This window comes from Arachis hypogaea, chromosome 2, assembly GCF_003086295.3.
Source record: "Arachis hypogaea cultivar Tifrunner chromosome 2, arahy.Tifrunner.gnm2.J5K5, whole genome shotgun sequence".
In the NCBI taxonomy this organism is placed as follows: domain Eukaryota; kingdom Viridiplantae; phylum Streptophyta; class Magnoliopsida; order Fabales; family Fabaceae; genus Arachis; species Arachis hypogaea.
The window spans coordinates 9679524-9707202 of NC_092037.1; the positions used below are offsets into that span (position 1 = coordinate 9679524).

At 32.7% G+C, this 27679-nt stretch overlaps 2 protein-coding genes across 3 annotated transcripts; both read left to right on the plus strand.

The window, feature by feature from the left end:
- Positions 1–1944: 1944 nt before the first annotated feature.
- LOC112736791 (protein TIME FOR COFFEE) lies at positions 1945–7662 on the plus strand. 2 transcript variants are annotated; one of them, XM_025786402.3, is made up of 12 exons: positions 1945–2285; positions 2400–2678; positions 2782–2918; positions 3042–3168; positions 3267–3567; positions 3776–3836; positions 3932–4027; positions 4121–4361; positions 4471–4537; positions 4659–4725; positions 4860–5216; positions 5334–7662. In XM_025786402.3, exons 1-12 carry the CDS (start codon positions 2174–2176, stop codon positions 7134–7136), a joined length of 3648 nt encoding a protein of 1215 aa, XP_025642187.1. In that variant the 5' UTR covers positions 1945–2173; the 3' UTR covers positions 7137–7662. The 2 variants fall into 2 exon arrangements, with proteins under 2 accessions (XP_025642187.1, XP_025642178.1); XM_025786393.3 differs by having other exon boundaries at positions 1992–2285; positions 2375–2678.
- Positions 7663–24792: 17130 nt separating this feature from the next.
- Positions 24793–27139, plus strand: LOC112721485 (uncharacterized). Its single transcript, XM_025772546.1, has 3 exons — positions 24793–25381; positions 25580–26572; positions 26664–27139. Exons 1-3 carry the CDS (start codon positions 24793–24795, stop codon positions 27137–27139), a joined length of 2058 nt encoding a protein of 685 aa, XP_025628331.1.
- Positions 27140–27679: the final 540 nt, after the last annotated feature.

Genomic DNA, 27679 nt, shown 5'->3' on the forward strand with positions numbered 1-27679 from the left:
GTTTCCAGCTGTCTTGGCCTTAACATAGACATATCTTTCAATATTAAATTAATTTTTTCTCCGTTTATTCCATCTTGAAAATAAGTGCTTATTGCTTTAATTATGTTTTGTGCAATATTTTTTTCTGGTTTGTTTCTTGCCCCTCATAGTAATATTCCTCATTGATATTATTTTATGCTAATTCCATACCAATTTGCTTCAAAGTTTTATTTGATGTGACCAATTGCTTCAAGTTTAATAAAGAAGACACCATTGTTTGAATCTTTAGTTTAATATGTTTGACTATAACCTATTTGGTCTTAGTTCGAATGAATATACATTTTCTAATGAGCATTGCTTTAACTAATTGGCCTTTATTAAAAAATATCTCTCACAGTTCAAATTTAATTAAATTCAATATTTTAGATACTCAATCTTGTCGCAGTTGGTATTACTTATTTCTAACAACTTAATTAATCTATTATTAATTTATTATAAATTAATTTAAAAATTCCTCGATGTTCAGCAGTAGTAGTACTACCCTTGTATCTTTTTCTTACATATTATAAATTAATAAATTAATAATATTATTGTTTAATATTTACCCCACCCCAACTGCACCCCACTACGACTGGGCTGGTGTATGCTGACGCTTGCAAATACACGCGCATCACATACGCGTGTGCACCGAAGATGGAAAATATATTTTTTATTTAAATTTTGTTAATATATATTTTAAAAATACTAAAAAATATTTTATTATATTTTTAATGAATTTTAGAATAGAAAAATTAAAAAATTTTCTATTATTACACTCTTAAAATATATGTTTATAAGACAATAACTAAATTATTATTATTATTATTAAAAAATAATAATAAAATTCTCATTTTTTTATAATGTCGCTTTATATATAATTTTTTATATTTTATGAATTGGTCAAAAATAATAATGATATCATCAAAATTTGAAAGACAATATTCATTTATTATTATTATTATTATTATTATTATTATTATTATTATTATTATTATTTGCATTAAGCATTTAATTTTAATAAAAAAATTTATATGATTATCTAATTAAATAGATTTGGATCTTCTAAAATTTGAATTTCACTTTAGAGAGTAAAGTGTGATCTTCTACTTTTAAATAATTTTTTTTATATTTATTTTTAGTTTTATCTATAAAATTAATGATGAGAGATCACACTTTATTCTCTAAAGTGAAATTCAAGGTTTAGAGAATTCAAATCCTTTTTAAATTACAAATTTAAAAATTAATGACTTTTTAATATAATAATATCCAATTAATTATCTCTAAAAAATTTATATTAATAATAGTATAATAAATTACAATAAAATTAAATTCTTGCATTAATTGTTGTTTTGACTTTTGACTCTTATAATTACATGTGTGAATTACTTCAATTTTAGTATGCTTTAATAAGTCAAAATAGTTATCATAAATAATAAATGTGACAAACTATTATTATTATTAGACAGCATTTATTATCATTATTATATTAAATAATTTTCATATCTAATATTATTATTTTATTTTATCCAATAAATTGCTATCTTATTTTATAGAAGATAAAAAAGGAAAAACAATCTATAAATAATGAATTAATAAAATAAAAAAAAGTAAGACATGGTCACTTTATTTCGCATTCCATATTCTATCAGACAGCAACGTCACTTGCCATGTTGGCACCGTCGAATGATCACCGTTGGATCAAAGTATAATCCAATGGCATAGAGAGCGCCAATATTCTCATCAGCAGATCCTGGCCGTTCGCAACGAGGCCATCATGATGCATGAATCGTGAAAGCGAAACATTTAACCATTTTCTCTTTTTCAGACAAAAAGAAAATCCAATTTCACTTTTTTCTAATAAAAAATATGGAAAAAGGAGAAGGTCAGATTATTATAGTATTCAATAATTTCCCATTTAAATAAAATAAACAAAAAATTAGATTTTAAAAATGAAAAGAAGAGAAGAGAAATGTTACACTACACTTTCATAGAAAGAAGCCACACAGCAGAGAGAGAATAGAAGAGAGAGAGAAGAGAGAGAGGAGAAGAAGCTCAGCCGATCGCCGCCGTGAAAGGTAAAATTCCGGCGACGCGCCGCCGTGAATTGGAAGATATTTCTCGGCGAGGTTGATTACATGAGAGAAGAAGTATACTCATGGAGAGAACTAGAGAATCGAAGAGATCAGCCATGGCGTCTTCCACCGCCGCCGGCAACGGTTTCCACAGACGCAGTAGGCACCGAACCATCGCTCTCAGGGAGTCCTCAGGTATCAACACCAGGATCTTAGTCTCCTTCATCATCATCTTCAGCTTCGCCTTCTTCTTATTCTTGTTTCTGTGTTGTTCGTTCTCGAAGTGGTTTTACTGTTCGTTTTTCGCAGAGGAAGGTGTGAACAAGAGAGGGAGGAGCAAGAGATTGAGAAGCTCTCAATCGCGCAGGGAGGAAGGCGACGAGCACAGCACCGAAGAGAGCGTCGGAAACGAGCAGGACGACGACATAGTACAGCAAGACGCCGGAGCTACTGCGACAGGTTCCGTCAATACGACGTCGTCGTTCGCCGCCTCCGATCAAATTCTTCGCCGGAGCTTCGTTCCGCCGCCGACGCTAAAGGTCACGGACGAGATGATCGGCGTCGCGGTTCCGAGGAAAGCTCGTTCAGGTTCTTAGAATAACTATTAACTAACTCTTCGTTTTCGATTTTTCACTCGCTTAGTGTTTTTATATTGTATTTGTATTTTTTTTCATTTGTTGCGTGCCTGTAGCATCTGTGAAAAGATCGAACGAAAATTGTGTCTCTGCAAGCGGCGGCGGCGGCGACCGGAATTTCCGGCAACAGTCGAATTCTCCGGTTGAGCCAGCATCTCCTTCTTCTTCGAGTGTTTCTGGGAAGAAAAAGATGGTCAGCGGAAGCTTCTTAATTTTCATTTTTCATTTTTCATTTTCAATCTGTTTGATTTTTCTGGAAAAGAAAAAAAGAGAAGAAAAAGTGAAGTTTTGAGGCGTATGTTATATTATGTTGCAGAAAGCGATTGGTGATTCTTCTGAGACATTGAAATCGCAATCATCAGATATTGAGATTGAAATAGCTGAGCTTCTTTACGGTTTGAGGACTTCCAAGAAAAACGACACGTCGTCTTCTAAGGATGCAGGTAGGTTTGATCTTAGAATTATTTTCCTAAATCTTTTGATCTTTTATGTTTTTATTATTCTTTTTACCTGAAAATTTGAATTGGAATTTCATTACCAGATAAAAAGAAAGTGGACGAGTGCAACAGTTCTCATGCTTTAGTACCTTGTAATTCAACAACAGCAGAGTTGGTTAGTGTTCAAACTGAGCAATCTGCAAGTGTTCATTGTCACGGTGGTAATGCAGTTGTTAACGAAAGTGGATCATCAGAGGCTCCAAATGATGTCATAGGGGAAGATAAGAATTCAGGTGCCGGAAGTGGTGTTTTCACTGATGGAAGATCAGCCTCCCCTGTGAGGGAAAAGCCGAAGTGGCTCACCGAGCTGGATGTTGAGAAACAGAATTCAGCTTCAACTAAAGTGTGAGCACCAATGAACAATAATTTCTTTTTCTTTTTCCTTGTTATTGATTTTTCTTTTTGGTACATGGTTTATGATAGGAAGCAATGGCAATGTTTGATTCATGTGGTTGATTTCACTTAGTGGAAAAAGGATTAGTTGATATAGCTGAATATGATAATTGGAATAAGTGATTGTTGATCCCATTTCCTTGTTCCTGAATTTTTTTAGGGTACCTACTGTTCCGGGGACCAGTGGCCAAAGAGTAGGCAAGTTTGAGATTGATCTGATGGTGAGGATCCTTTTCGTGTTAGCATTCATTCCGATTATACTGTTTCCCTTGGTTTTTGCTGTCAAATATCTGAAGATAAAGTGCCTTTTGAACAGGCTCCTCCTCCTGTGATGCCATCCCCTGAAGGAGATGACTTATCAAAGGGTGATGTCATACCAGAGACTAAACCTTGGGCACTGAATTTGGAAAAGGTAAGATGGTTGCCTTGTGATACTGAATCTAAATTATTTCTGTTAATTTTTTCCTTTGGCTCATGCTTCAACTTGTCCCAATTGCTGAAGCAGAAGAGAGAAGATAGCAGTGCGAAGGTTGAAGACATGGAAAAAACATTTAAGAGAGAAAAAACTGCAGATGAAACAGAAGAGGCAAAAAAGGTCACACTTAGAGAAAGATGTGATGTGCTAAAACATGATTTGGAGAAGCCAAACAATGTTAATGATACAAGTCCAAGCATTAAGTTAGAAGAGCAGAATAGTAATAAGGAAAAATATACTAGATTATCAAATCCCAAAGTTGAGAAAACTGGTAAATTTTTTATTTTATTTTATTGTGACTTAATATGTGATTACAGTATATGTTCACTCTCATTCTAGCCTATTTATTGAATAGAAGTCTCTTAATGCCTTCTCTTCAGCTCAATATAGCTCAATGCCTCTATCAACTGCTGGATTGGGTCATCCAAACAATCTCTCTTCCGTTGGGTATCAGATCATTACTTCTCTAGAATTAAATCCTTTTGTTCATTCTGTAGTCAAATTTTACTTAATGTTTGGTTAAAACAATAATGTCACTTTTCTAAAGGTAAATAACTATGATTGCCAGATGCACAATGCCTTCAGAGACAGTTTTTAAGATGGACAAAGCCACAGGATCATCGACAAAGTTTGAGGTATTAGGTTTTGTCACAGAATTTGTTCTTCTAGTCATATGTTTTCTTTTTATTCTTATAGTTTCTCATATACCAATATCATTCCTATTTATATGGAGTATAGTACATAATTCCTTCAAAATTCAAACCTGCAGCATGTGAAGGAAGTTCCTTCTCAGCCACAACCAAAGAGATGTGCAACCCATCATTACATTGCTCGTAACATCTTCTTACACCAGCAGTTCACAAAGATGAACGCCCTTTTGGCACCATCTATTGGCTCTGCTTCGCTGTGTGGCACAAAGCCCAACAATCCCTCGGCAGAAAGTTTGGTTATTGGGAAGCAATCTCAGAAACACCATGCAGTACAGGGGAAAGGGTCATCTACCACAAGTGATTCTAGTCTTACGGCAGTTAAAAGTTCTAATAATGCCAATGCAACGGATTCAACACAAAGGATGCAGCTCATGCTCCAGCAAGGTTCACATCCTGGCTCAACTAGCAATCTAGTGGTATGCACTTGTCTTCCAATTGCTTCAATACAGTTCAAAAATATGATGTTATCTATTTTACTGATTGCACAAGTAACCCTTATCTTGAAAAGTTGCGTGCTTTAACTTTGAATGTAGCATGCTCCTGCTTATTTACTTCCTCCGGGTCAGCATCAGGCATCAGTAGCAGCAGCTACAAGTCAGGCAGGTTTAAATTCCACCACCGGTGCTTTGTCATATAAGTCCCATAGTTCAGGTGCTAGATCTCTTGCTACCTCTTCAACTTTGCCAGCGGTAGCAGCTTCAATGAGCTTTAGCTACCCAAATTTTTCAACCAGTGATACTCCGTATGTGACAATAGTTCAAAATAATGGTTACTCATTCCCGTATTCGACCTCATTGGCTGGGGCTAATGCAGCAATCAGAGGTGCAAACCCTGCACAGGCACCACAAATACTCAATGGGACTTGCTACTCTTCTCAATCAATTCATCCTCCTCAGCATCCACAACAGCACCCTCATTCACAAGTACTGGTTCCACCAAGTTATCCCAATCCAAGCACATCGAGCAGTTCATCATCATATAAGCAGTCACAGGGTGCACAGTTTAATGGCAATAGCATTTTGACCTCTCCACCTATGCAATCACAACAGTCACAAAAGCAACACGCCTCGCTGTCCCACCATCTCAAGCATGAAACTGAGGTTAACAGAGACAATGCCTCATCTGTTGTGAATCGAAAATCTTACCCACAAAAGAACGTGCATGGACACAACTTCACAATTCCAGCTCAGCCAGTGAACTTATCTTTCCGGCCATCTGTAATTTCAGACAATGTTGGTGGAAACAGTCGGAATATCAGTGACAAGCAACAACAGCAACAGGCTTCTAAAGGCGGAGTGGAGACTACACCATCTCAAGCATTTGCAATATCATTTGGTGCATATAATGGGACAAACGTTCCTTCAAACCTTAACTTCTCAGCTGTGGGACAGAACCCCGTGATATTTCATAGCCTGCCTGATATTTCATGGCAAGGATATCAAGCTGCAAGCACACCTCATTCTACTCAGCAAAGGCCTTATTCAATAACTGAAGGGAAGAGTGGAGGTAGTTCTTCCCATCAAGAAGATGAGAAGAAAATCACTCATGGAAAATCATCAACCAATTATGGACCAACAACTCTTGTTTTTGATAATTCATCAAAGAATGTTAACTTTATGTTTTCTCCTTCAAACGGAAACTGGCCTAATTGCACTGTTGCTTCAAGTTCAGTAACAAGTGTGTCTTCAACTGCAATAACAAGTGCGCCTCTTTCTAGTAATGCCTCAAGTTCTCAAGAGCCATCATTGCTTCACCTTCAGAAGCAGTATGGTATTCAACAGTCACAGCAGCAGCCTGCTATGGCTACTTGGTATAAAGCACCATCCACCAATATCAATTCGGCTACAAAGTTTGCCAATGATATCCCTGTTTTCACACAAACTCAAAGCAAAAGTTCTACCCAAGCTTCTAACTCTAGGAGCTCAGGAAGAACCATGGATTCTCATCTTCATCATGCACCTGTTATAACATCTAATGCTCCAAACCTCAAAAGTTATTCTCAGGAGCAAGGAAGAATTTCACAGGGTCGTATGCAAATTTCATTTGGGGGAGATTACACAACCCCCCTGCCACCGCAAGGGCAACTAATCAGTAACAACCGACCTGTGTCTACAACAGTTGCAGGCACTCCACCTAATGGGGGCAATGTGAAGCCAAATCCAGAGGGAAGGAAAGTTAGTTCATCGATGAACACTTCATCGGTGAACACTTCTCAATCGCAACAAACTGATAATTCTTCTGCTAGGAGTGGTAAAAAATCTTCTCCAGTTTGTGGGAGAAATGTTCCTTCAATTTTAAGCTCATGCCCCAGCCAACTATCTGAGCTAAAGTATTAAGAAAATAAACTGTGTTGTACACCAAAAATAGAATTAGTTCTATAGAATCCCCTTGGAGGACTTGCTGATGTTGCTTCAAGCTCAAAGTGCAGTAGATGAGGGGTTTTGTTACCTTTCCTGGTCTCGTGCATGCATTTGGGATGCAGGGTAATTTTGAAGGCACAGAAGATTTTGTTTCAGACGTGGCAATGTAGTTGAGGTACTTATTTGAAAAATTCACTCTTGCACATATGATTGGTGGTTACTACATTTCTCTGTGTTGTAGGAATAGACAAAACAGTTGGTGATAGTGCAAATTGGGATGCATTAGGCCTACAATTTTGAACTAGTTGGCACTGCTATTTTGGCATATTTCTTGGTTGGTTGGTTGGCTTAGAAGGGCCTTTACATTATCAGGGGGTTCTAAGTAGTTTGACATATAAATTCTATTATGTAAATAAATATTATGTTTTTACTTTAGTTCCATAGCAGGAAATGTACTTATATTCATTTTTTAGTTGAAAAAAGCCTGCAATTATTTCTTTAATGTTCTTGATTTTTGTTATGAAGTTGCAACTTTGAGCCCTGAAAACTCTGAAACCCTGTTGGCATTAAATGCAACAAAAAAGAAATTATGGTTTCTACACACCCATATTACAGTAGAATAATTTAATAATTTTTATGTACTAATTTACCGTGAACCTCTGATTAATAAAGATTTTAAGAAAATAAATTACAATGATAATTGTTATTGTTGCAAGTTAATTTGTATCATAAGATACTTTTTAAATTTATATCAATTAATATTGTAAAGTTGTTTTATATTGTCATCGTATATGCGAAAAATAACTGATAGTATAATAATATATAAAATATTTTTCTATTTATAATGAATAGAAGTTAAATCTATTTATAAACAATGAAATGAAAAGCACATAAAACTTCTGCATTATGCATGATTTCTTACCGTGAGCACTGTAATATTATTAATTTATTATACCAAGCATTAAATTTTAGAAAATATTGTAATGTACCTTTTAATTTTTATATAGATCTTGCTAACATATGTTTTAAAGACATTTTTTATTGAATTATTAGAAAGATATTATATTTTCAATATATTAAATATATAAAACTTAAAATGTTTATATTATTATACTATTAAAATATTTTATACTAGGGTAGGGGGAAGTAGGTGCCACCTTGGCATTGCTGGGATGTCCTGCCATGCACAAGGCCCGGGTTTTGGACTGAGACAGACTGAATATAACAGTTCTTTCCTTTTGTCGTTTGAAACAGAATCAATCAAAGTTTGAGTCATCATGTGTGCAATAATGTGACACACTGTCCTACTTCCATAAAACTGATTGATAGGAGATAGCAACTCTACTAATCTAGAATAATTATTAGGTATTCTTGATGTCATTAAAAAAAAGTGCAGGGGAAAAAGGTTTGAGGTCATTGTCCGAGGAATTTTGCAATGCGCATAAAACAAACAATGAGAAAAGAAAGAGGATTTTCAAAGATGATAAGTTACTCTCACGCATATATCAAAGCAACAAGGTGAAAACGAAAGTGTTACAAATATATTTTGCACCCGTTGGCACGAGAGAGATATTTACCTGAGAGAATCGAATTTAATTTTGATGTATCAGACAAGGTCATTAAAATAGTCGAGTTTGTCGGATTAGTTTGTTTAATCACTTTAAATGAGTGGTACATTTTTTTTTTTTCTAAAATTAAGTCATTGAAAATAAAATGTTTAATGGACTTCACCTTATTAATCCGTAATTATACGGGTTGGCACGAAAAATAAATAACTTACCAGTTTAGCCTGTTGAATTTTTTTTTATTCTTTTTTCTTTTATCTACAAGATTTAACCTTTTTTTAACAATCTCATTCAATTACCTAAGTTTTGACTAAAATATCTTAGATTCCAATATAATAACGTACTATTAAAAAAAGTAAAAAATTTATTTTAGTTCAAAAATTAAATTTCTATTTTTTAATTAAAAAATATATATTTCTTTGTTGCTTACGGTATTCCCTAATCCAACAGGTCAAAAACTCATCCATTGCGGATCTGAGCTCCATTTAAGGGTCTGCCACTGGCCAATGAGTTGCTGCATGAATTCAAATTCCTGACACTTGTTTAAGCGATCGAGTGAGTTGAGCACTCGATCAACCCAAGCTGGTTAATTAAAATAGAGCATATTAGGAATTCACAAAAAATCACAAAAAATCAACTATAGTGTAAAATATATATTAAAAATAAATTAAATAACACAAATACACAATAGTTGGTTTGATAATTGATTTGTGTGTATATATAACATTTTTGTTTCAATTTATACGCCAATCAAGCAACTATATACCAATATTCACTATTGTCAATATTTAAACAATTAGTATTAATGTTTTTGATTTTGAACCTTACAACACTATATGTACATTGTATTTGAAGTGCCAATGAATTTAGAAGAGAAAAATCATTGATTTAATAAAGATTTTACTATTTTTAGTATGACATGTGTGGTAAATCTGTCTAACAAGTTGACAAAAATCACCAATTATCGAACCAAACATCATCAACACGTAAATTCAGTCTCATGAATATTTGCACAAGTAACAAAGGAGTTAAGAGGTTCAATCTTAACCCAATCATGACACCAAAATGAAGCAAAGCAATTCCAACAGAAAATTCAAAGTCCTCTCTCAAACACAACCCCAAACAAGATGCCGAATAAGACAATGTTTTGAGGTATTCAAGTGGTGGTAAGAACTCGATTGATTAGTTTTTTGTTTTTATTTTATGTTCTTCTCATGCTTTTATGCATTAGAAACATAAGAAACTAGGAATAAAATTGGATATATTATTATTATTATTTTGGATTAATTGGGATTATTAAATTCCTTCTGAGATTCTAGACTAAAGTGTTGCTCGCCATCCTTTGGCAAACTAAACAAAAGTCTGTGTTTTATACAAATGAAAGGTGCATTTGTTTGGTGACACTCTTTATTTTCTGTGTTTTATAAAAAATTGAGAAAATGACAAATTAGTCCCTGACTTTTTAACCCGCGGACATTTTTGTCCCTGACCATTGAAAAATACATTTAAATCTCTGACGTCTTTGAAAATCAGACGGATCAATCCCTCCGTCCATAACTCACCGCCAGACCCGCCGGAAAAGGCTGGCCTGGCTCCCCCTCTGCTTACCTGGCTCAACGGCGTTCCCACGTGGCACGTTAGTGGGATGAAACTTTTGAAAACGGGACACATAAGTCCCTCTCACTCAAAACGACGTCGTTTTGAGTGCTGCCCTAATCCTAAAATTTGTTTGGGTCGTTCCTCCGAGAACTCAACTTGCTCCGCCGATAGCCGCTGCTTCTTCTCCGCCGGCTGCGTCAAGTACTCCTCCATGCTCTCCTCCCCGTCCTCCTCATATCCAGAAGAACTATCCATTTTTACACCCCTTCCCTCCTGGAACATCTTCGAAGCTCACCATGGATCGAGAACCTAATCAATTAACATGAACAATTGAACATGGCTCATTTAAACAATTCAATTAATTGGATAATAAGATTGAACCAATCAAATTTTTGGTGAGTGCGCTTTTTTGATGAATATAAAAATATAATATTTTGAAAATTCTTGTTGTAGTGGATTAAATAGCTAGCTAGCTAACTTAGATTAATGATTCGATGTGACAAACTTTGATCACATCATCAGAGCCATTACAGAACAACAAGCAATAACAAGTACAAGAAAAAAAAAGAAAAAGGGGTCAACGACGGGAAGAAAATTACGGACCGAGAAAAGGAAGTGATGAAGATAGGAAGAGGGACGGAGGAGGAAGCGGCTGGAAAGATTGGTTCTGATGAAGAAGAACAGTGTTACTGTAGTTGGTGGTGGAGAAGACAGAGCTGAAGAGCCTCCCACCCGCCATGGGTAATGATGTGTGTTAAGGGATAAAAGAAAAAGGAATGGAAGATAGAGATAATATATTTCTCAAGGAGTCATGGAGATGAGAACTGAAGCAAAGGATCTAAATCTTATGGCAGAAGAAGCTTGTGATTATGATCTCTGTTATGTGTGAGGTGTGATGATGCCCATTAACGCTTCTTTTTGAAGTTGATGATGTCCCTTCATAGCCATTGTTGAAATCTGAACAACTCTTCTTCTCACCACCAGCAACCACCATGAAGGAACGACCCAAATGAATTTTAGGATTAGGGCAGCACTCAAAACGACGTCGTTTTGAGTGAGAGGGACTTATGTGTCCCGTTTTCAAAAGATCCATCCCACTAGCGTGCCACGTGGAAACGCCGTTGAGCCAGGTAAGCAGAGGGGGAGCCAGGTCAGCCTTTTCTGGCGGATCTGACAGAGGGTTATGGACGGAGGGATTGATCCGTCTGATTTTCAAAGACATCAGGGATTTAAATGTATTTTTCAATGGTCAGGAACGAAAATGTCCGCGGATTAAAATGTCAGGGACTAATTTGTTCTTTTCTCTAAAAAATTTAAATATAAAAGATTTATTTCTATTTCTTTAGTTTAAGGAAAAATTGACGATGAAAAAATATAATAATAGTGTTCAGAAAATATATGTTCCATATGAAAAGGTGATTCTTCTCTCCCTTGATCGGATTACAGTGGGAAATTAATAAACCCTAATTGTTATCTATGATCTCTTTCTTCCCTAAATAACACTCACTATCAGGAGTTCAACTCATGAAGAATCTTAATATAATATAATAATTAAAAAATTATATTGCAAAGAATCTTGGGATATATGATCACATGTCAATAATTCAATATTTAACCATCATGAGACATAACTAAGACTACTTTCATTATTTTTTAATCAAGCATCACTAAGACAATTTCTGCTAAAAGAGGGTAAATAAAACCGACAAAAGAGTCGATCCTATTTGTTTTATATACTTTGTCATTATTTATTGGCTTATAATATTCCTCTCCGTGATTAGAGTAATCTTTGGATATTTTGTGCGGAATAAAATAAAATACAATGTAATAAAATAATAACTTACAAGAACGGTTGGTCTCACTATAGTTGGTAATAGGTAGGGTGGCAACCGGATAGGTAGAGACGGATTTTTGTTTTATTGGATTCTATTTCATCCTACAATAATCTACATAATATTCGTTCTATTCCTATATGCAAATAATAAAAAGTTAAACTCTAATTCGTTTTTGTAGGTACCCGCACGCCCTGCTCCTATTCGTCTCCATAATTATTAAAATTTAATAAATTAAATTAAATTTCAAAATTTATATAACTATCATCACATACATAACATAAATTAAAGTAAAAATTTAAATATAATACAATATTATTAGTCATTTTACTAATTATTTTACATATATTAGTATATTACACATATTATATATTAAAATTATATATATTATATATATACCGGAACAGGTATTACCTAAATCCGGCCCCATCCCGTCCCGATAAAAACCCGTCCCGAGCGGATACGAACGCGATGGGTACCTGCGAATTCGGGTGGTGTTGCCATCCTTAGCTAGTAATTGGTATTCATGAATGATCTGCTGAGCAATTTTTTTCATTTGTCCCTAATATCCCGCAATTTGACAACTCATCAAAGGCTAATTTATTACGAATTTGAATTTTATTTAAGTGTTTACCACTGGTCAAACCAATAAATTGATGTATAATCTTCGATATTTACTTAGGCAAACGAATAAGCTAATTATTCGACTAATTCAAATTGGTTAAACTGTTGAGCAACTTGCAATATAAGTACATGTTATTTTATTTATGGATAAAGTATATTTTTTGTCCTTAACGTTTAGTTTTATTCAATTTTGTCCCTAACGTTTTTAATGCATCTAATTTTGTCTTTAATATTTTTTTATTTATGTTAAAACTATCTCTAGAAATTTTCAATTTTATTAGTAATATTTTACATAGAGTTAATATCTAAGGATAATTTTAACAAAATTTAAAATGTTAGAAATAAAATTAAATACAATTAGACGTTAAGAATATTTTTAAAAAAAATCACAAACATAACAAAATTATAATTTACCTTTTATTTATTTATTGTTAATAATATTTTGTTAACCAAATCATTCATCAAAGAGAAATTTTTGTCTACGTACAATTTATCACCTACTCTTTTAGGTACTTCAATTATTGTTCAATACACCAAAAAACAAATAAAAAAGAATTATATAATACAACTTGCGTTGGTATCTCTGTAATCTTACACCTGTTAAATAGTATTTTGCATAGTTATGGCAAATCATATCTAATAATCGTGAACCTTTATATATATATAAAACAAAAAAATATGCAGTCAAAAGGATCTCATTTTATTTTTAATTATAGTTTATTATTAATTAATTATTTTATTATTTTTTATTATTTTTTTAAATTTATAGTTAAATCTTTATACTTTTAAATTTTTCAATTAGAATTTTATATTAATTTTAAATTTATAGTTAAATTATTGTTGACAATAAACAAAAAGGATAATTTACTTATATAAAATATTATAGAAGAATTAAAAGAGTCTAACAGCGAAAATAACACAAATATTCAATACAAAAATAATATAAAAATATTCACAATACAATATGACAATAACAATGAGCAAGCAATTATATATCAAGTAAAGCAATAAGAAAAGCACACCAATATTTCAACGTGAAAAACTCTCTCAATGTGAGTGGTAAAAACTACGAGTCGTCCAAACTAATGAAATAACTCTTATTATAATTAAATATGAGGTATAAGAGAGTCTCAAATAAAACACAAATCGTATATACAATCAGCCAAAACACTAAAGCACCAAAACTTACAAATTAATAATAAGAAGATGAAAAATACCCAAAATTAGAGAGCTGCTGTTCGAAAGCTATTTTCTTTCACTATAGATCTTCAATCAACATCTCCACTATCCATAATAAAAAATAAGATGAGATAAAACTGCAGTCCAAATTTCAGACCGATGCAACGATGAACGAATGAGAAACTACTGTTTGAAATCTACTACTCTGTATAAAAACGAAAATTCTATTTTTTCTCTTCTCTCTCACTTTGTGGTTGCTTTCTCTCACTCTCTATTACCCAAAAAAAAAATCTGATTAGGATAGTGACACAAAGGTGCAAGGAGATACCCCAAAAAATTGGTCTTGGACATCACAAAGGAGAGAAAAAGCCCAACAAATCGTCTCCTTCTCGACTAGGTGGAGGCTCTTACCATCTCAACGATCAAACAACATGTTTCAAGTTTATCTCTTGACAATGCTTTTGTCATCGTATCAGCACCATTATCATCAGTGTGAATTTTCTCAAGTTTCAACAACTTCGAATTCAACACATCCCATATTCAGTGATATCTAATATTAATATGTTTAGATCTTGCAATAAAAGTAGAATTTTTAGCAAGATGAATAACACTTTGACTATCACAAAATAACACATGACGGTCTTGTTTGAAACCAAGCTTTCCAAGAAACTTCTTTGTCCACAACAACTCTTTACATGCTATAATTGTTGCAATAAACTCTACCTCTATGGTAGAAAGTGAAACACACTTCTGTAACTTTGACTGCCATAAAATAGCTCTCTCTGCAAACTTGACTAAATAATCTGAAATAGACTTTTGAAAATTAACATCTCCATCATGCCATGTCTGCATTAGTAAAGTCAACTAGCAAAGATTTTTTACCACCAAAGCTCAAACTTAAGTTAGTTGTACTTTTTAGATATCTCATAATCCATTTAACAACATTTCAATGTTCCTTACTTGGATTAGAGAAGAAACGACTCACAATACCAACCATATGAGCAATGTCTGGTCTAGTGCACACCATAACATACATCAAGCTTCCAACAGCTGAGACATAAGGAATTTCATCCATTACTTGTTTCTCCTCGTCAGTGAGTGGACACTGCTTGGTGCTCAACTTAAAATGAGGATCAAAAGAATTAGCAACAGATTTGGCATCATTCATGCCAAACCTTTGAAACACCTTCTTTATGTACTTCTCCCATAATAAATAAAGCTTCTTGGAATCTTTATAACAAATAATAGTTATATCCAAAATCTATTTGGCAGGACCCAAGTCCTTCATAGCAAAGAACTTACTCAATTGTTTCTTCAACTCATTAATTCTCAAAACATTCTTTCCTACAATTAAAATGCCATTCACATAAAGTAAAGGAATTATAAAATCACCATCAGAAAACTTTTGCACAAATATACAATGATATAAAATTATCTTATGGTAACCATGCTCTCCTACAACAAATTTAAATTTCTTGTACCATTATTTTGGAGCTTGTTTCAAACCATAAAGACTCTTTTTAGACTTACACATAAGGTCTTTCTTTTCTTTAACAACAAAGTCATCTAGTTGTTCAATGTAGATTTTTTTGTCTAAATCACCATAAAAAAATGTTGTCTTCGCATCTATTACTCAATCTCTAGATTAAGAGAAGCTGCTAATCCAACTACAGCATGAATGGATGACATCTTCACAACAAAAGAAAAAATCTCCTCAAAATTAATACTTTTTCTCTTACTAAAGCCTCTAACAACCAATCTAACTTTATACCGAGACTTAAAATTGTCTTCTTCATTCTTGATTCTAAATACCCATTTGTTCTTCAAAGTTCTCATACCTTTAGGTAGCTTCACCAACTCATAGGTATCATTGTCAAGCAAAGACTTCATTTCTTCTTGCATAGTTTCAAGCCATTGAGCTTTACTTCCATTTTTAACAGCTTCTCCATAACATTCAGGTTCTCCCCTATTAGTTATTAACAAAATATACTCATATGGAGAATACCTTGATGACGAATTTCTCTCTCTTGTAGACATTCTAAGTGCATTTGCAGAAATTTCTAAAAGTGATTGTTCATCGTGATCATCATCACCAACTTCATCAAGCGTCGAATCAACTGTTCCATCTTCACCTGCACCTGTATCATGCTCATTATTATGAGCTTCAACTCTACCAACTTCCACCATAGATATAGAGAAAGTAATATTCAAATCAGAAAAATCATCACTAGACTGAACCATTGGCTTCTCTGCATTATAAATATCCTTCAATATTTGGTTTTCAACAAAGACAACATCTCTACTTCGAATTACCTTCTTGTTAACAGAATCATAAAATCTGTAACTAAACTCATCCATGTCATAGCCAATAAAAATACACTGCTTAGTCTTTATATCCATCTTGGATCTCTCATATTTAGGAATATGAACAAACACTTTGTATCCAAAGACTCTTAAATAATAATAGGAAACATCTTTACATGAACATATCTTTTCTGGCACTTCAAATTATAATAGAATACATGGTGTCTGGTTTAAGACATGAGCAACAGTGCTCAAAGCTTCACCCCAAAAGATTTTGCCAATCCAGACTGTGACAATAAGTACCTAATTCTTTCAACCAATATTTTGTTCATTCTTTCAACCAAGCCATTCAACTAAAAAGTTTTCTAATGTCTTATACCATGTTCTTTACAATAAGCATCAAATGGACCTGAGTACTTATCACTATTGCCAGTACGAATACTTTTCAACTTCTTTCTAATTTCTCTTTCAATAGAAGCTTGAAATTGTTTGAACACACCAAAAACTTGATCTTTGGTCTTTCAAGTGTAAACCCATAATTTTTTAAAATAATCATTAATAAAGGTTACAAAATAGATAGACCCTCCAAGTGTTCTTGTCTTTATTGGCCCACATACATCAAAATGCACCAAGTCAAGTATCTCCAGCTTTCTTAAAGGTGGATAGCTCTTGAAGGAAACCCTGTTTTATTTTTCAGCAAAAGAATGGTTGCACTTTTGCAAAGCACCCTTGCAACCAGATAAAAGATTATTCTTGGATAATATATTCATTCCTTTCTCACTCATATGACATAATCTCTTATGCCATAAATTAGTTTTCTCAACAAACTCAGTAGTATTAACAACAATTTTTACAATCTTTGCTTGAGTTAAATAAAGAGTAGAATATCGTGTATCTCTAACAACAATTACAGAACCTTTGGTGAGTTTTCAACTATCACAAGAGAGTGAGCTATCTAAGTCTTTGTCACACAACTTACCAATAGAAAGTAAGTTTAACCGAATATCTGGAATATAATTCACACGCTTCAAAATCAATTTGGTATCATTGGATGTTTCTAGACAAATCTATCTAACACCGGCACATGTTGCAACATCTTGATGAACCACTTTCACATCACCAAAATCACCAGGAGTATAAAACGTAAACAAATTTTTTCTATGTGTAATATGAATAGAAGCACCACTATCAATCACCCAACTAGTGCTATTATCAACAAGGTTAACAGATTCAAACTACTCAACAAGAAGAAAATCATCATGAGTTACATTGACGTTGTCTTCATTGCTATCGTCATCTTTATTTGCCTTCGCTTTACTTGCCTTCGCTTTCTCCTTCTTTAGCTGCCAACAAAATTTATTTACATGTCCCTTTTGACCACAATGATGACACTCAATATTTTTATACTTTTCTTGAGACTTAATTCTATTTTGATTTCTACTTTTATAACCTCAACTTTTGTTTCTTCCCTAGACTTAGAAACCAGAACATCTGAATGTGTCACCTTATGACTTTATTCTCATTTCTTCATTCAAAACATTATTTTTGACAAGATCCATAGAGATTACACCATCAAAAACAGAATTGGACAATGAAATTCTGAGAATTCTCTACGAGTCTGGTAAGGAACTAAGAAGTAACAATTCTTGAACCTCTTCATTAAACTTGATACCCATAGAAGATAACTAATTCATTATTTCTTGGAAGTTATTTAATAATCTGTCATTGATGCACAATCTGTATATTTCAAAGCCAACAACTGCTTAATAAAAAATATCTTGTTATTCCCAGTTTTTCAAACATACCACTGTTCAAGTTTAATCCAAAGGGTTCGAGCATGTGTCTCTCCAAGAATATAGTTCAACACATTATCGTCAACTCACTGTCTAATATATCCACAAACTTGTCTATGCAACAAAGCCCAAATAATTATCAAATTTATTATTAGACTTCTTAGTACTAAAAATTGGTTGATGAAAATTTTTGACATAAAGCAAATATTTTATATTTGACTTTTACAAATTATAATTAGGACCATTAAAAGTGATCATCATACTAGTATTAGTCTTAACTTTCACTGTTCACAGAATCACAAGCCTAGAAAAATACCAACAAGTACTAATGCTAGTATGAAAGAGCCCAACAGCAGACACAACACCAATATCCAATACAAGAACAATATAGAAGCATTCACAACACAATATGATAGCAATAATGAGCAAGTAAATATATCAAATAAAGCAATAAGAAGAGCACACAAATATTTTAATGTGAAAATCCCATCAATTTGAGAGGTAAAAATTACAAGTCATCCAAACTAATGAAATAGTTCCACTATAATTAAATATGAGGTACAAAAGAGTCTCAAATAAAACACAAATCGTGCATACAATTAGCCAAAACACCAAAGCTTATAAATGAGTAACAAGAAGATAAAAAATACCCAAAATCAGAGCTGATGTTCGAAATTATTTTCTCCCACTACAGACTTTCAATCAACATCTCCACCATCCAGAAAGAAGAACAAGATGAGATGAAGTTGCAGTCCAAATTTTAAGTCGATCCAACAATGAACGAATGAAAAACTGCTATTTAAAATTTGTTATTCTGCATAAAAATAAAAATTCTATTTTTCCTCTTCTCTCTCACTTTGTGAATTGTGACTGCTCTCTTTCATTCTCTATTATCTCAAAAAATTTGATTAGGATTGTGATAAAAAAAATGCAAAGAAACATCCAAAAAATTAAACTTAAACCTCGTAAAGAAGAAAAAAAAACCCAACAAAAATAATTATATAATTGTTCTAAAAACAATTTTACTATACATTTATCCTCAAATTTATGATGTAGATAGTAGAATTTATACGCAATTTATATTTGCCCATAAAATATAACAAAAATGGAATTGCTTTTAGGATAATCACGTAATTTTACTTTTTAAAAATTTATATAATTAAATTACCCTTATAAAAATGTTTTAAAACCTATACATTTTATATTAAATAGGATTCATATTGAGGTTAAAGATCTCTTTTCTTCACTTTTATATTTTATTAACATTACTACCACCACCAATTACAATACTAATGTCATTATTAATAACCACCACTATCGTCAATAATAAATCAGTAATATAATAACGATCGATCGCAATAATATAAAAACAAAAAAAAACAAAAAAAAGAAAAATAATTCGACACTACCACCCATCACCGCCACACCACCACCACCACTCGTCTTTTAGACTCACTACTATTAACATTATCAACATTGTTCTCATTGTTATCAACAGCATCTATACCCACCACTTCTTGCCACTTCTTAAACATACTACCACCATTTTTCCAAAATTCAAATCCCACAGTAATAGTCACACTTCAAACCAAAAATGAATCCAAACTAAAAATCAGCACAAACCAAAAATAAAAAATAATCCAAAACGTTAACAACAATAATAATCCAGAAATAAAGCTCCAGATAAAGACAAAGAAATCGAAAAGTTGAATGGTTTAGTAGTGGTAGTGATAAAACGAATCTTTATATTGATAATGGAAACAATGGTCTTCGAAGTAAAATTAGTCCCCAAAATTTTACAAATTACTTTTAATATTTTTTTTAATTTAAAAAAATATATATTCGTTTTAAAATACTTGTTATGCTAATTTATTAATGTATATTCTTTTTAAAATAATATCAAATAATATTGAGACATCTCATATATTTGTTGTCTTTGAAATTAATTTATTATACAAATGTTTTTTTAAAAATTTATTAAATATGTAAATAATTTAATGAATTTGACTAATAAATATCATATTTATAAAAGTTAAAAAAACTTTTTATTAAAGAATTAAAAAAGCATTTATTGGATGAAAAAAAGTTAAATATTCTTAACAAACTTTGATTTATTTTTGCTATATTGTTCTATATTTTATTGTGTTAAAAAATTTGACCTCCCCAAAAAATTTTCTCAAGTTCGCCATTAGTGGTGATGAGGTTAATTAGAGTTGTGATAGTGAAGGTTAATGTTGGGGCTAGTGATGAAATAGAGAAAGGAACATAGGTGGAGAGTGATTAATACAGAGAAGACAAAGTGTGGAGTAAAGAATAGGTTTAATTATTGTATTGGTTTTATAGTTTTATAAAATTTTTAATTAGAATTTTACATTTTTTTAATTGGTTTTTGTACTTTTTTTAATTAAATTTTTTTAATAGTAATTGGTTTAATTTTGTAAAGATTTAATTAAAAAAATTAGTGCAAGAACTCAATTAAAAAAATATAGAAACTTAATTAAAAATTTCGTAAAATTATAAAGACTAATAAAATAATTAAACCTAAAGAATAAAAAGCTGAACATGTTTTTCATCTTTCTAAAAATGAGGAGTTTGAAGATCAGGAAATTTTGTTTTAAATTGTTGATTATGTTTTATCTATTTTATATTATTAACTAATATATCTAAATATATTATGTTAAATTAAACTTTTTTAGAATAGAAGAATATTATTATAAATTTAAAATTGATGTGTGTAAGAATTTTACTAAAAATTTTAAAATATAAATACTTAATTATAAATTTAAAAAATTATAATGATTAATCGAGTAATTTAACTTTTATCATTTGTGCATATTTAATGATAAATGTGTTTGTAAATTATAATGTATTTCGAATTCGACACCTGGATCTTCCATTGAAACAGTACTGACCCAATTATTGGGTCTAGACTATATTACGACTCAAATTGATCGGCTGATCACAAATTCTTAATTAATATTTAAATTTAAATATTTTGTTTATTTTAATAAATAAAATAAAATAAAATAACATACACAAATTATATAAAAAATCAGGTACATTACACATTCTTAACTATTATTTATATTTTTTCATTCTGATTTAAATTTTAGAGTATTTTTTCAAGTATCATTCCTACTACTATAGAAGTCCGATCCGTCATCGTTAAAGGTCGACAAATACCACTTCTAACCTCTGCTACTCTAAAAATTCGATTTCGTCACCATAAAAATCCATAAGTTCCCCAATTTGTACCCGCGAAATTCTCTACATAATAGTACGGGTGAAAAACTCAAATAAGCCAGGTTGAGAAACATATTATTTAAATCAGCCAAAATGATATTTTTTTCAGCATTCAACCAAAGATCACTTTAATGTAATTCGAATCAATATAATTCGAACTATAATTGCAAGTAATTCGAATCAACTAGCTTCGAACTAAGAGCATAGAAATTTGCATGTAATTCAAATCAAGTTCTCTCGAATTACAATAGCATAATTCGAATCAAATCGATTCGAATTAGGAGGGAAAAATGAGGTAAACATAATTCGATATATGTCGATTCGAATTAGTAAGAAAAATAAATCAAACCTTAAAGTCTTTTTCTTATAGTTGCTAACATGGATAGTCCAACGCTGTGTCCCTGTCCCATATACTGATATACCTTCCATTAGTTTGAATAATAAAACTTATTTTGAACAAAATAATAATAATAATAATAATAATAATAATAATAATAATAATAATAATAATAATAATAATAATAATAATAATAATAATAATAATAATAATAATAATGAGATTTCTTTAAAATATTAATGAGTTATCAATTTGAATTCCATACAATACACTTTTGTCCATTTTTAATAGTTCATAAATATTTTTTAATAAGCACAAGTACTATAAGTGTGTTTGGTAAAACAGCTTTTAAAAATTAAAAAAATATAATAAACATAGTTATAACGAAGAATAATATTTTTTTTCAAATTTTAGAGACCAATAATTTAAATATTTATTTGATTTACTCTCAATATTAATATAAATAGAGTTATCATTAGTCAATAATAAAACTTGTACTGATACGTTTATTACCCATTTATATATATTGACTCACTTATACAAATCACAAAAAATGAAACACATATCTCAAGTAAAATTATATGAAGATTGTGTTAGAATTTGTGAAGGTTAGGTTGAGAAATTAGAAATATACGAGGATTCCAATGGCAACATAATGACAGGAAATATGTGTGGAAAAATAAATGAAATATATTTTTAATTGTTTTGTATGGAATAAAATATTTTCTTTAATTTCTAAATTATTAATGACTATGTAGAGTACTTTATTTAAAATTTGAGTACCTAAGTCATTAGAACATTACAAATTTTTATAGTACTCCTAACATTTTTTAAGCCTTTTTTTTAAATTGTTTTGCATAGAATAAAATATTTTTTGTAGTATAATTTAAATAAATTTATTAAAAAAATTTATTAAAAAATATTTATGAGCTATTAAAATTAGACAAAAGTGCATTGTATAGAATTCAAATTGATAGCTCATTAATATTTTAAAGAAATATCGTCATTATTATTATTATTATTATTATTATTATTATTATTATTATTATTATTATTATTATTATTATTATTATTATTATTATTATTATTATTATTATTATTATGTTCAAAATAAGTTTTATTATTCAAACTAATGAAAGGTATATCAGTATATGGGACAGGGACACAGTGTTGAGCTATCCATGTTAGCAACTATAAGAAAAAGACTTTAAGGTTTGATTTATTTTTCTTACTAATTCGAATCGACATATATCGTATTATGTTTAACTCGTTTTCCCTACTAATTCGAATCGATTTGATTCGAATTATGCTATTGTAATTCGAGAGAACTTGATTCGAATTACATGCAAATTTCTATGCTCTTAATTCGAATTACTTACAATTAGTAGTTCGAATTATATTGATTCGAATTACATTAAAGTGATCTTTGGTTGAATGCTGAAAAAATTTTCATTTTGGTTGATTTGGGTAATATGTTTCTCAGTCTGTCTTGTTTGGATTTTTTACCCTAATAGTAATATAGTATGTTGAGTTTATGTTCAATATGCAGGCATTATCAAAACGAAAGACGTAAGATTGCTTACCCATCCTTTTTGTTCCAGAATTAACACTTCTCATGGTGATTAACTTACGAAGAATCTTCAAATTAATTTTTTAAAAAATAATATCTTCTAAAGAATCTTAGCATAGGGTATCGCTGAAGACAAGTTTTGCAGAAAGAGAAAGACTACAAGTCTATACCTAAAAAAAAAATATTCTAAAAGCAGAAAAAAAGGATAAATAAATAGGTCACACTTGGGCCTTATGTTTTTGTTTTTGTATATTTTTCCTTCGTTCTTTATTTTTTGAGGAGAGAGTTGGCCCTAGTTTATTTTATCGGTTATATTTTATCTGCCGTGATTTGAACTTATGTTTGCATAAATAAAAAGCCTACTATTTTACTTCAACCAAAACAACAAATATTTTATTTCATTATTTGGATATAAGAAGGATAAAATTTTTATTCGGTTTATTAAAATATATTAGTATAAAATATAAAATATTGTAATTAATTAATTCTATTTAACTCTATATAAAAAAAAAACAATTGTAAATAGAAAACTATTATTCATAAATATTAATTTATGATTGTTTACTAAGAGGAAGATAAATTTTAAAATTTACGCGATAAATCAAACTAAGAAAAAAGTTTAAAAATTAGTAGAATTTACTATTTTTGATTAATATTTTTAATAATTAGTCTAATTTTTTTATTCTAATAATCTAATAACATATTTTTAATCTATATTTTTAAATATTATTAACTAATTACTGACCAAATATAATAAATTCGATTGACTTTCTAGTATTTATTTAAAACTAAAACATATAAATACCAACCAATAATCCATTGACTATTAAATTAATTAAATTCAACAAAAAAAAATGGATGAAAAGAATTATAAGAAACTTTATTTTGTTAGGGTGTTTTTTTTTGATATGATAACGGAATGTGAGTAATGCAGCGTTATGGAGGTTGTGGGTGTTATACAAGGCTGTGACGGCGGAAAGCTGAAGTTAGGTGGGGGATGAAATCGGACCGTCCGATTTATTTCTGAGCGAAAGGGAGTCTAATCGGACTGACCGATTTGGGGTTGGTTTGTATATGATTCATAAAATCGGACGTACCGATTTATTGCTACTCGAATCCAGGATACCTCAAATCGATCCCAGGGATTTGTGGGTCAGCAAAAAACCACAAATCGGTCCCAGGGATTTGTGGGTCAGAAAAAAATTTGGAGACCTCAAATCGGTCCCAGGGATTTGTGGGTAAGCAGAAAACCACAAATCGGTCCCAGGAATTTGTGGGTCAGAAAAAATTTTTGATCCTTTGGAGACTAAATCGGACCCACCGATTTGCTGCAACGTAAAACAGCTGCTGAGAAATCGGTGGCAGCGATTTCTAGTGCGTGAAAATTTCTGAATGAACCGGTCGGTCCGTCCGATTAAGCGACTCATGCGTACATAAACGAAGATTATACCAAGAACCCCAATTCTTCTTCTTCTTCAATCCGTGAGTGTCTGCAACCCGGTGATGTTCTTCTTCTTCTTTCATTTTTCTTTATTTTTGTATATTAGATTTATTGAGAGTGAGACTGTTTAAAGTAGTTTGATATTATGGATGATAGAGTTATATTAAAAATTTATTGTTATGGACAGATTTTGTTAGAAACATATGAGGGAGTTCAATTTGTATGTCAAAATCCAGTAGATGTTGTTATTCCGTTCACATTGTCATTGGATGAATTGAAAGGTGTGATTTGTGAGAAGATACATTCAGAAAGATCAGGAAGAATATCGTGTATTTTGTACAGGTATCCTTTACCTGTGTTTGGTGGATTCGTCCATTTTCAGACGAAATACGTGACAGATGAAGCGAGTATACAGGAAATATTTTCAATGTATATTGAGAATCGCCGGCGAATATCGTGCATCGAGTTGTATATTGAGTTCGAGCAATCTGAAGTGGACCGAAATATTGAAGTCGAAGATTATGATAGTGGTAGCGACGAGGATTTTGAAAGTAACTATGAGATCGTTGGTCCAGGTGAAAACGAAGATGGAGCTGACGGCCCCATGAACCCAGATATGGCGGAGGTTGCTAATGCACTAGCAAACTCGCATCCGTTTCAGGAGCCTTCTTTCATGCGGTCGTTGGATTTGGAAGCGATGAATGCAGCTGAGTTTCCGCAATATATGAATGCAGGTATGCCGTTTGTTACCATACCATTTGATTAATATATTAATTACTAGTTCTCTATGTAGATAGAATAGGGAATGTAAAGACTATTATAGGAGGATTTTATTTGTTAAGATATATATATATATATATATATATATATATATATATATATATGTAATGATTATTTATGAATATATATTTCCTGCGGTGTGATTGTGGCAGAGCTTCCTGTTGTGGCCGACGGTGAATTTACAGTGGGGATGGAATTCAGTTCAAGGGAGGAAGTAATCAAGGCAATGAAAGACTATACCATCCGTAGAGGGGTAGACTATCGGGTTTATGAGTCGGAACCGACGACATTCTATGCTAAATGTACACATTATGGCAAAGGTTGTGATTGGCTGATCAGGGTTACGAAAATGCAGAAGAAGTACTGCTGGGAGATAAGGAGGTACAATGGTAGTCACACTTGTACCCGGTCGACAATTTCTCAAGACCATTCGAAACTGGACTCCAAGACAGTTGCAGAAGCAATTAAGCCGTTGGTAGAGGTTGACCCATCTTTGAAGGTGAAATCAGTCATTGCGGAAGTGCAGTCGAAGTTTAACTATACCATCAGCTATAGGAAAGCTTGGTTAGCAAAGCAGAAGGCGGTTGAGTCAATTTTCGGAGGTTGGGAGGCATCGTATGAAGCTTTACCCTTATGGTTTGAGGCCATGTGTCACAAGGAGCCGTCAGCAGTGGTTCACTTTGAAACAATGGATGCCTACCAGGGGGATGACTTGGTTCCTGATATCCGTGTACTACATAGAGTCTTCTGGAGTTATTACCCTTGTATTAGGGCCTTCAGACATTGCAAGCCAGTAGTGCAGGTGGACGGGACTCATTTGTATGGTAAATACAAGAGTTGTTTGTTGGTTGCAGTCTCACAAGATGGTAATAACAACATCGTGCCTATTGCATTTGCCATAGTGGAGGGGGAGACCTCTGATGCATGGTACTTTTTTCTAAGTAAACTTCGTCAACATGTGGTCACACGTGATGGTGTCGGACTTATCTCTGATCGACACGATTCTATCAGGTCAGCTATTGATCGGAGTAATGGGGCTTGGTCTCCTCCCAGAGCTTTCCATATGTTCTGTATCCGGCATATTGAGTCGAATTTCTTGAGGAAGTTCAAGGCACCGTACTTGCAGAAGCTCATCGTCAATATCGGTAAGTTTAATTACGCGGTTGATTTCCACTGTTTACTAAGTAAATTTGGCTCGATAGAACGTGATTCATTCATGATGGTTTTTTATCGTAGGGTATTCAAGGACGATACGGGAGTACCAGATGCGCTATGAACGATTAAAAGAACGGGGTGAGGCTTACACCAACTGGCTTGACCGCATCCCACGTGAGCAGTATGCTTTGGCATTCGATGGTGGATACAGATGGGGACATATGACCACCAATCTTGTGGAGTGCATCAACTCCGTTCTGAAGGGTGCACGCAATCTCCCGGTCACTGCGCTTGTTAAGGCTACATTTTACAGATTAAATGAGTTGTTCACTAGGAAAAGAGCCGAGGCTGAGGCTCGAATTAATGCTGGACATGTGTTCTCTGAGATGGTCACCTCGAAGCTGCATGCAAACCAGCGAGCATCGGGAAACATACAGGTGAGCTGTTTTGACAGAGAACATGAAGTCTTCGAAGTTCGTGAGATGCCTAATGGGGTTGAGTATGCAGTTGACCTACGCCAACAGCGGTGCGACTGTGGTGAATTCCAGGTTGACTGAATTCCGTGTCGACATGTTCTAGCTTGCTGTGCAAATCAGCGGTTGGATTGGCAAGTATATGTGCATGACGTATACAAGATGGATTCAGTTCGAAGAGTATACAGGGCGAGGTTTAGACCACTGGGAAATCCTACAACGTGGCCTGCGTATCGTGGTCCACGATTCGTTGGCAATCCGTTCCTCAGACGGGTGGCTAAAGGTCGGCCTAAGATGACCCGCTTCTTGAATGAGATGGACACCCGCATGTTGCGTGGTCCTAGGAGATGCAAGCAATGCGGTGCCGAGGGCCACAGCCGGAGTAGATGTCGTCAGCGAGGTGGTCCAAGTGCGGTCTTCATCAGCTTGGTCGGCCGGTTCATCAGCGACGTCATCATCGTCATCCTCGGAATCATCCTCGTACTCGTCCTCATCATCATCCTCATCCTCATCATCATGGTTTCCATCACTCTCCGGATGGTCTACTAGATAGTCATCAGTGTCATCATCAACTCCCATATTACTCTCATGAATTAGACTCATCGGAATACGCCCCTGGTTTCG

What these genes read in the sequence shown, in the direction of transcription:
- LOC112736791 (XM_025786393.3), top strand. Translation starts at nt 2,154, where the DNA reads ATGAGAGAAGAAGTATACTCATGGAGAGAACTAGAGAATCGAAGAGAT. An exon ending in CGCTCTCAGGGAGTCCTCAG is followed by an intron (nt 2,286 to 2,374) that starts GTATCAACACCA and finishes TCGTTCTCGAAG; the next exon opens with TGGTTTTACTGTTCGTTTTT. An exon ending in GGGCACTGAATTTGGAAAAG is followed by an intron (nt 4,028 to 4,120) that starts GTAAGATGGTTG and finishes TTGCTGAAGCAG; the next exon opens with AAGAGAGAAGATAGCAGTGC.
- LOC112721485 (XM_025772546.1), top strand. Translation starts at nt 24,793, where the DNA reads ATGGATGATAGAGTTATATTAAAAATTTATTGTTATGGACAGATTTTG. An exon ending in TCCGCAATATATGAATGCAG is followed by an intron (nt 25,382 to 25,579) that starts GTATGCCGTTTG and finishes TGATTGTGGCAG; the next exon opens with AGCTTCCTGTTGTGGCCGAC. An exon ending in GAAGCTCATCGTCAATATCG is followed by an intron (nt 26,573 to 26,663) that starts GTAAGTTTAATT and finishes TTTTTATCGTAG; the next exon opens with GGTATTCAAGGACGATACGG.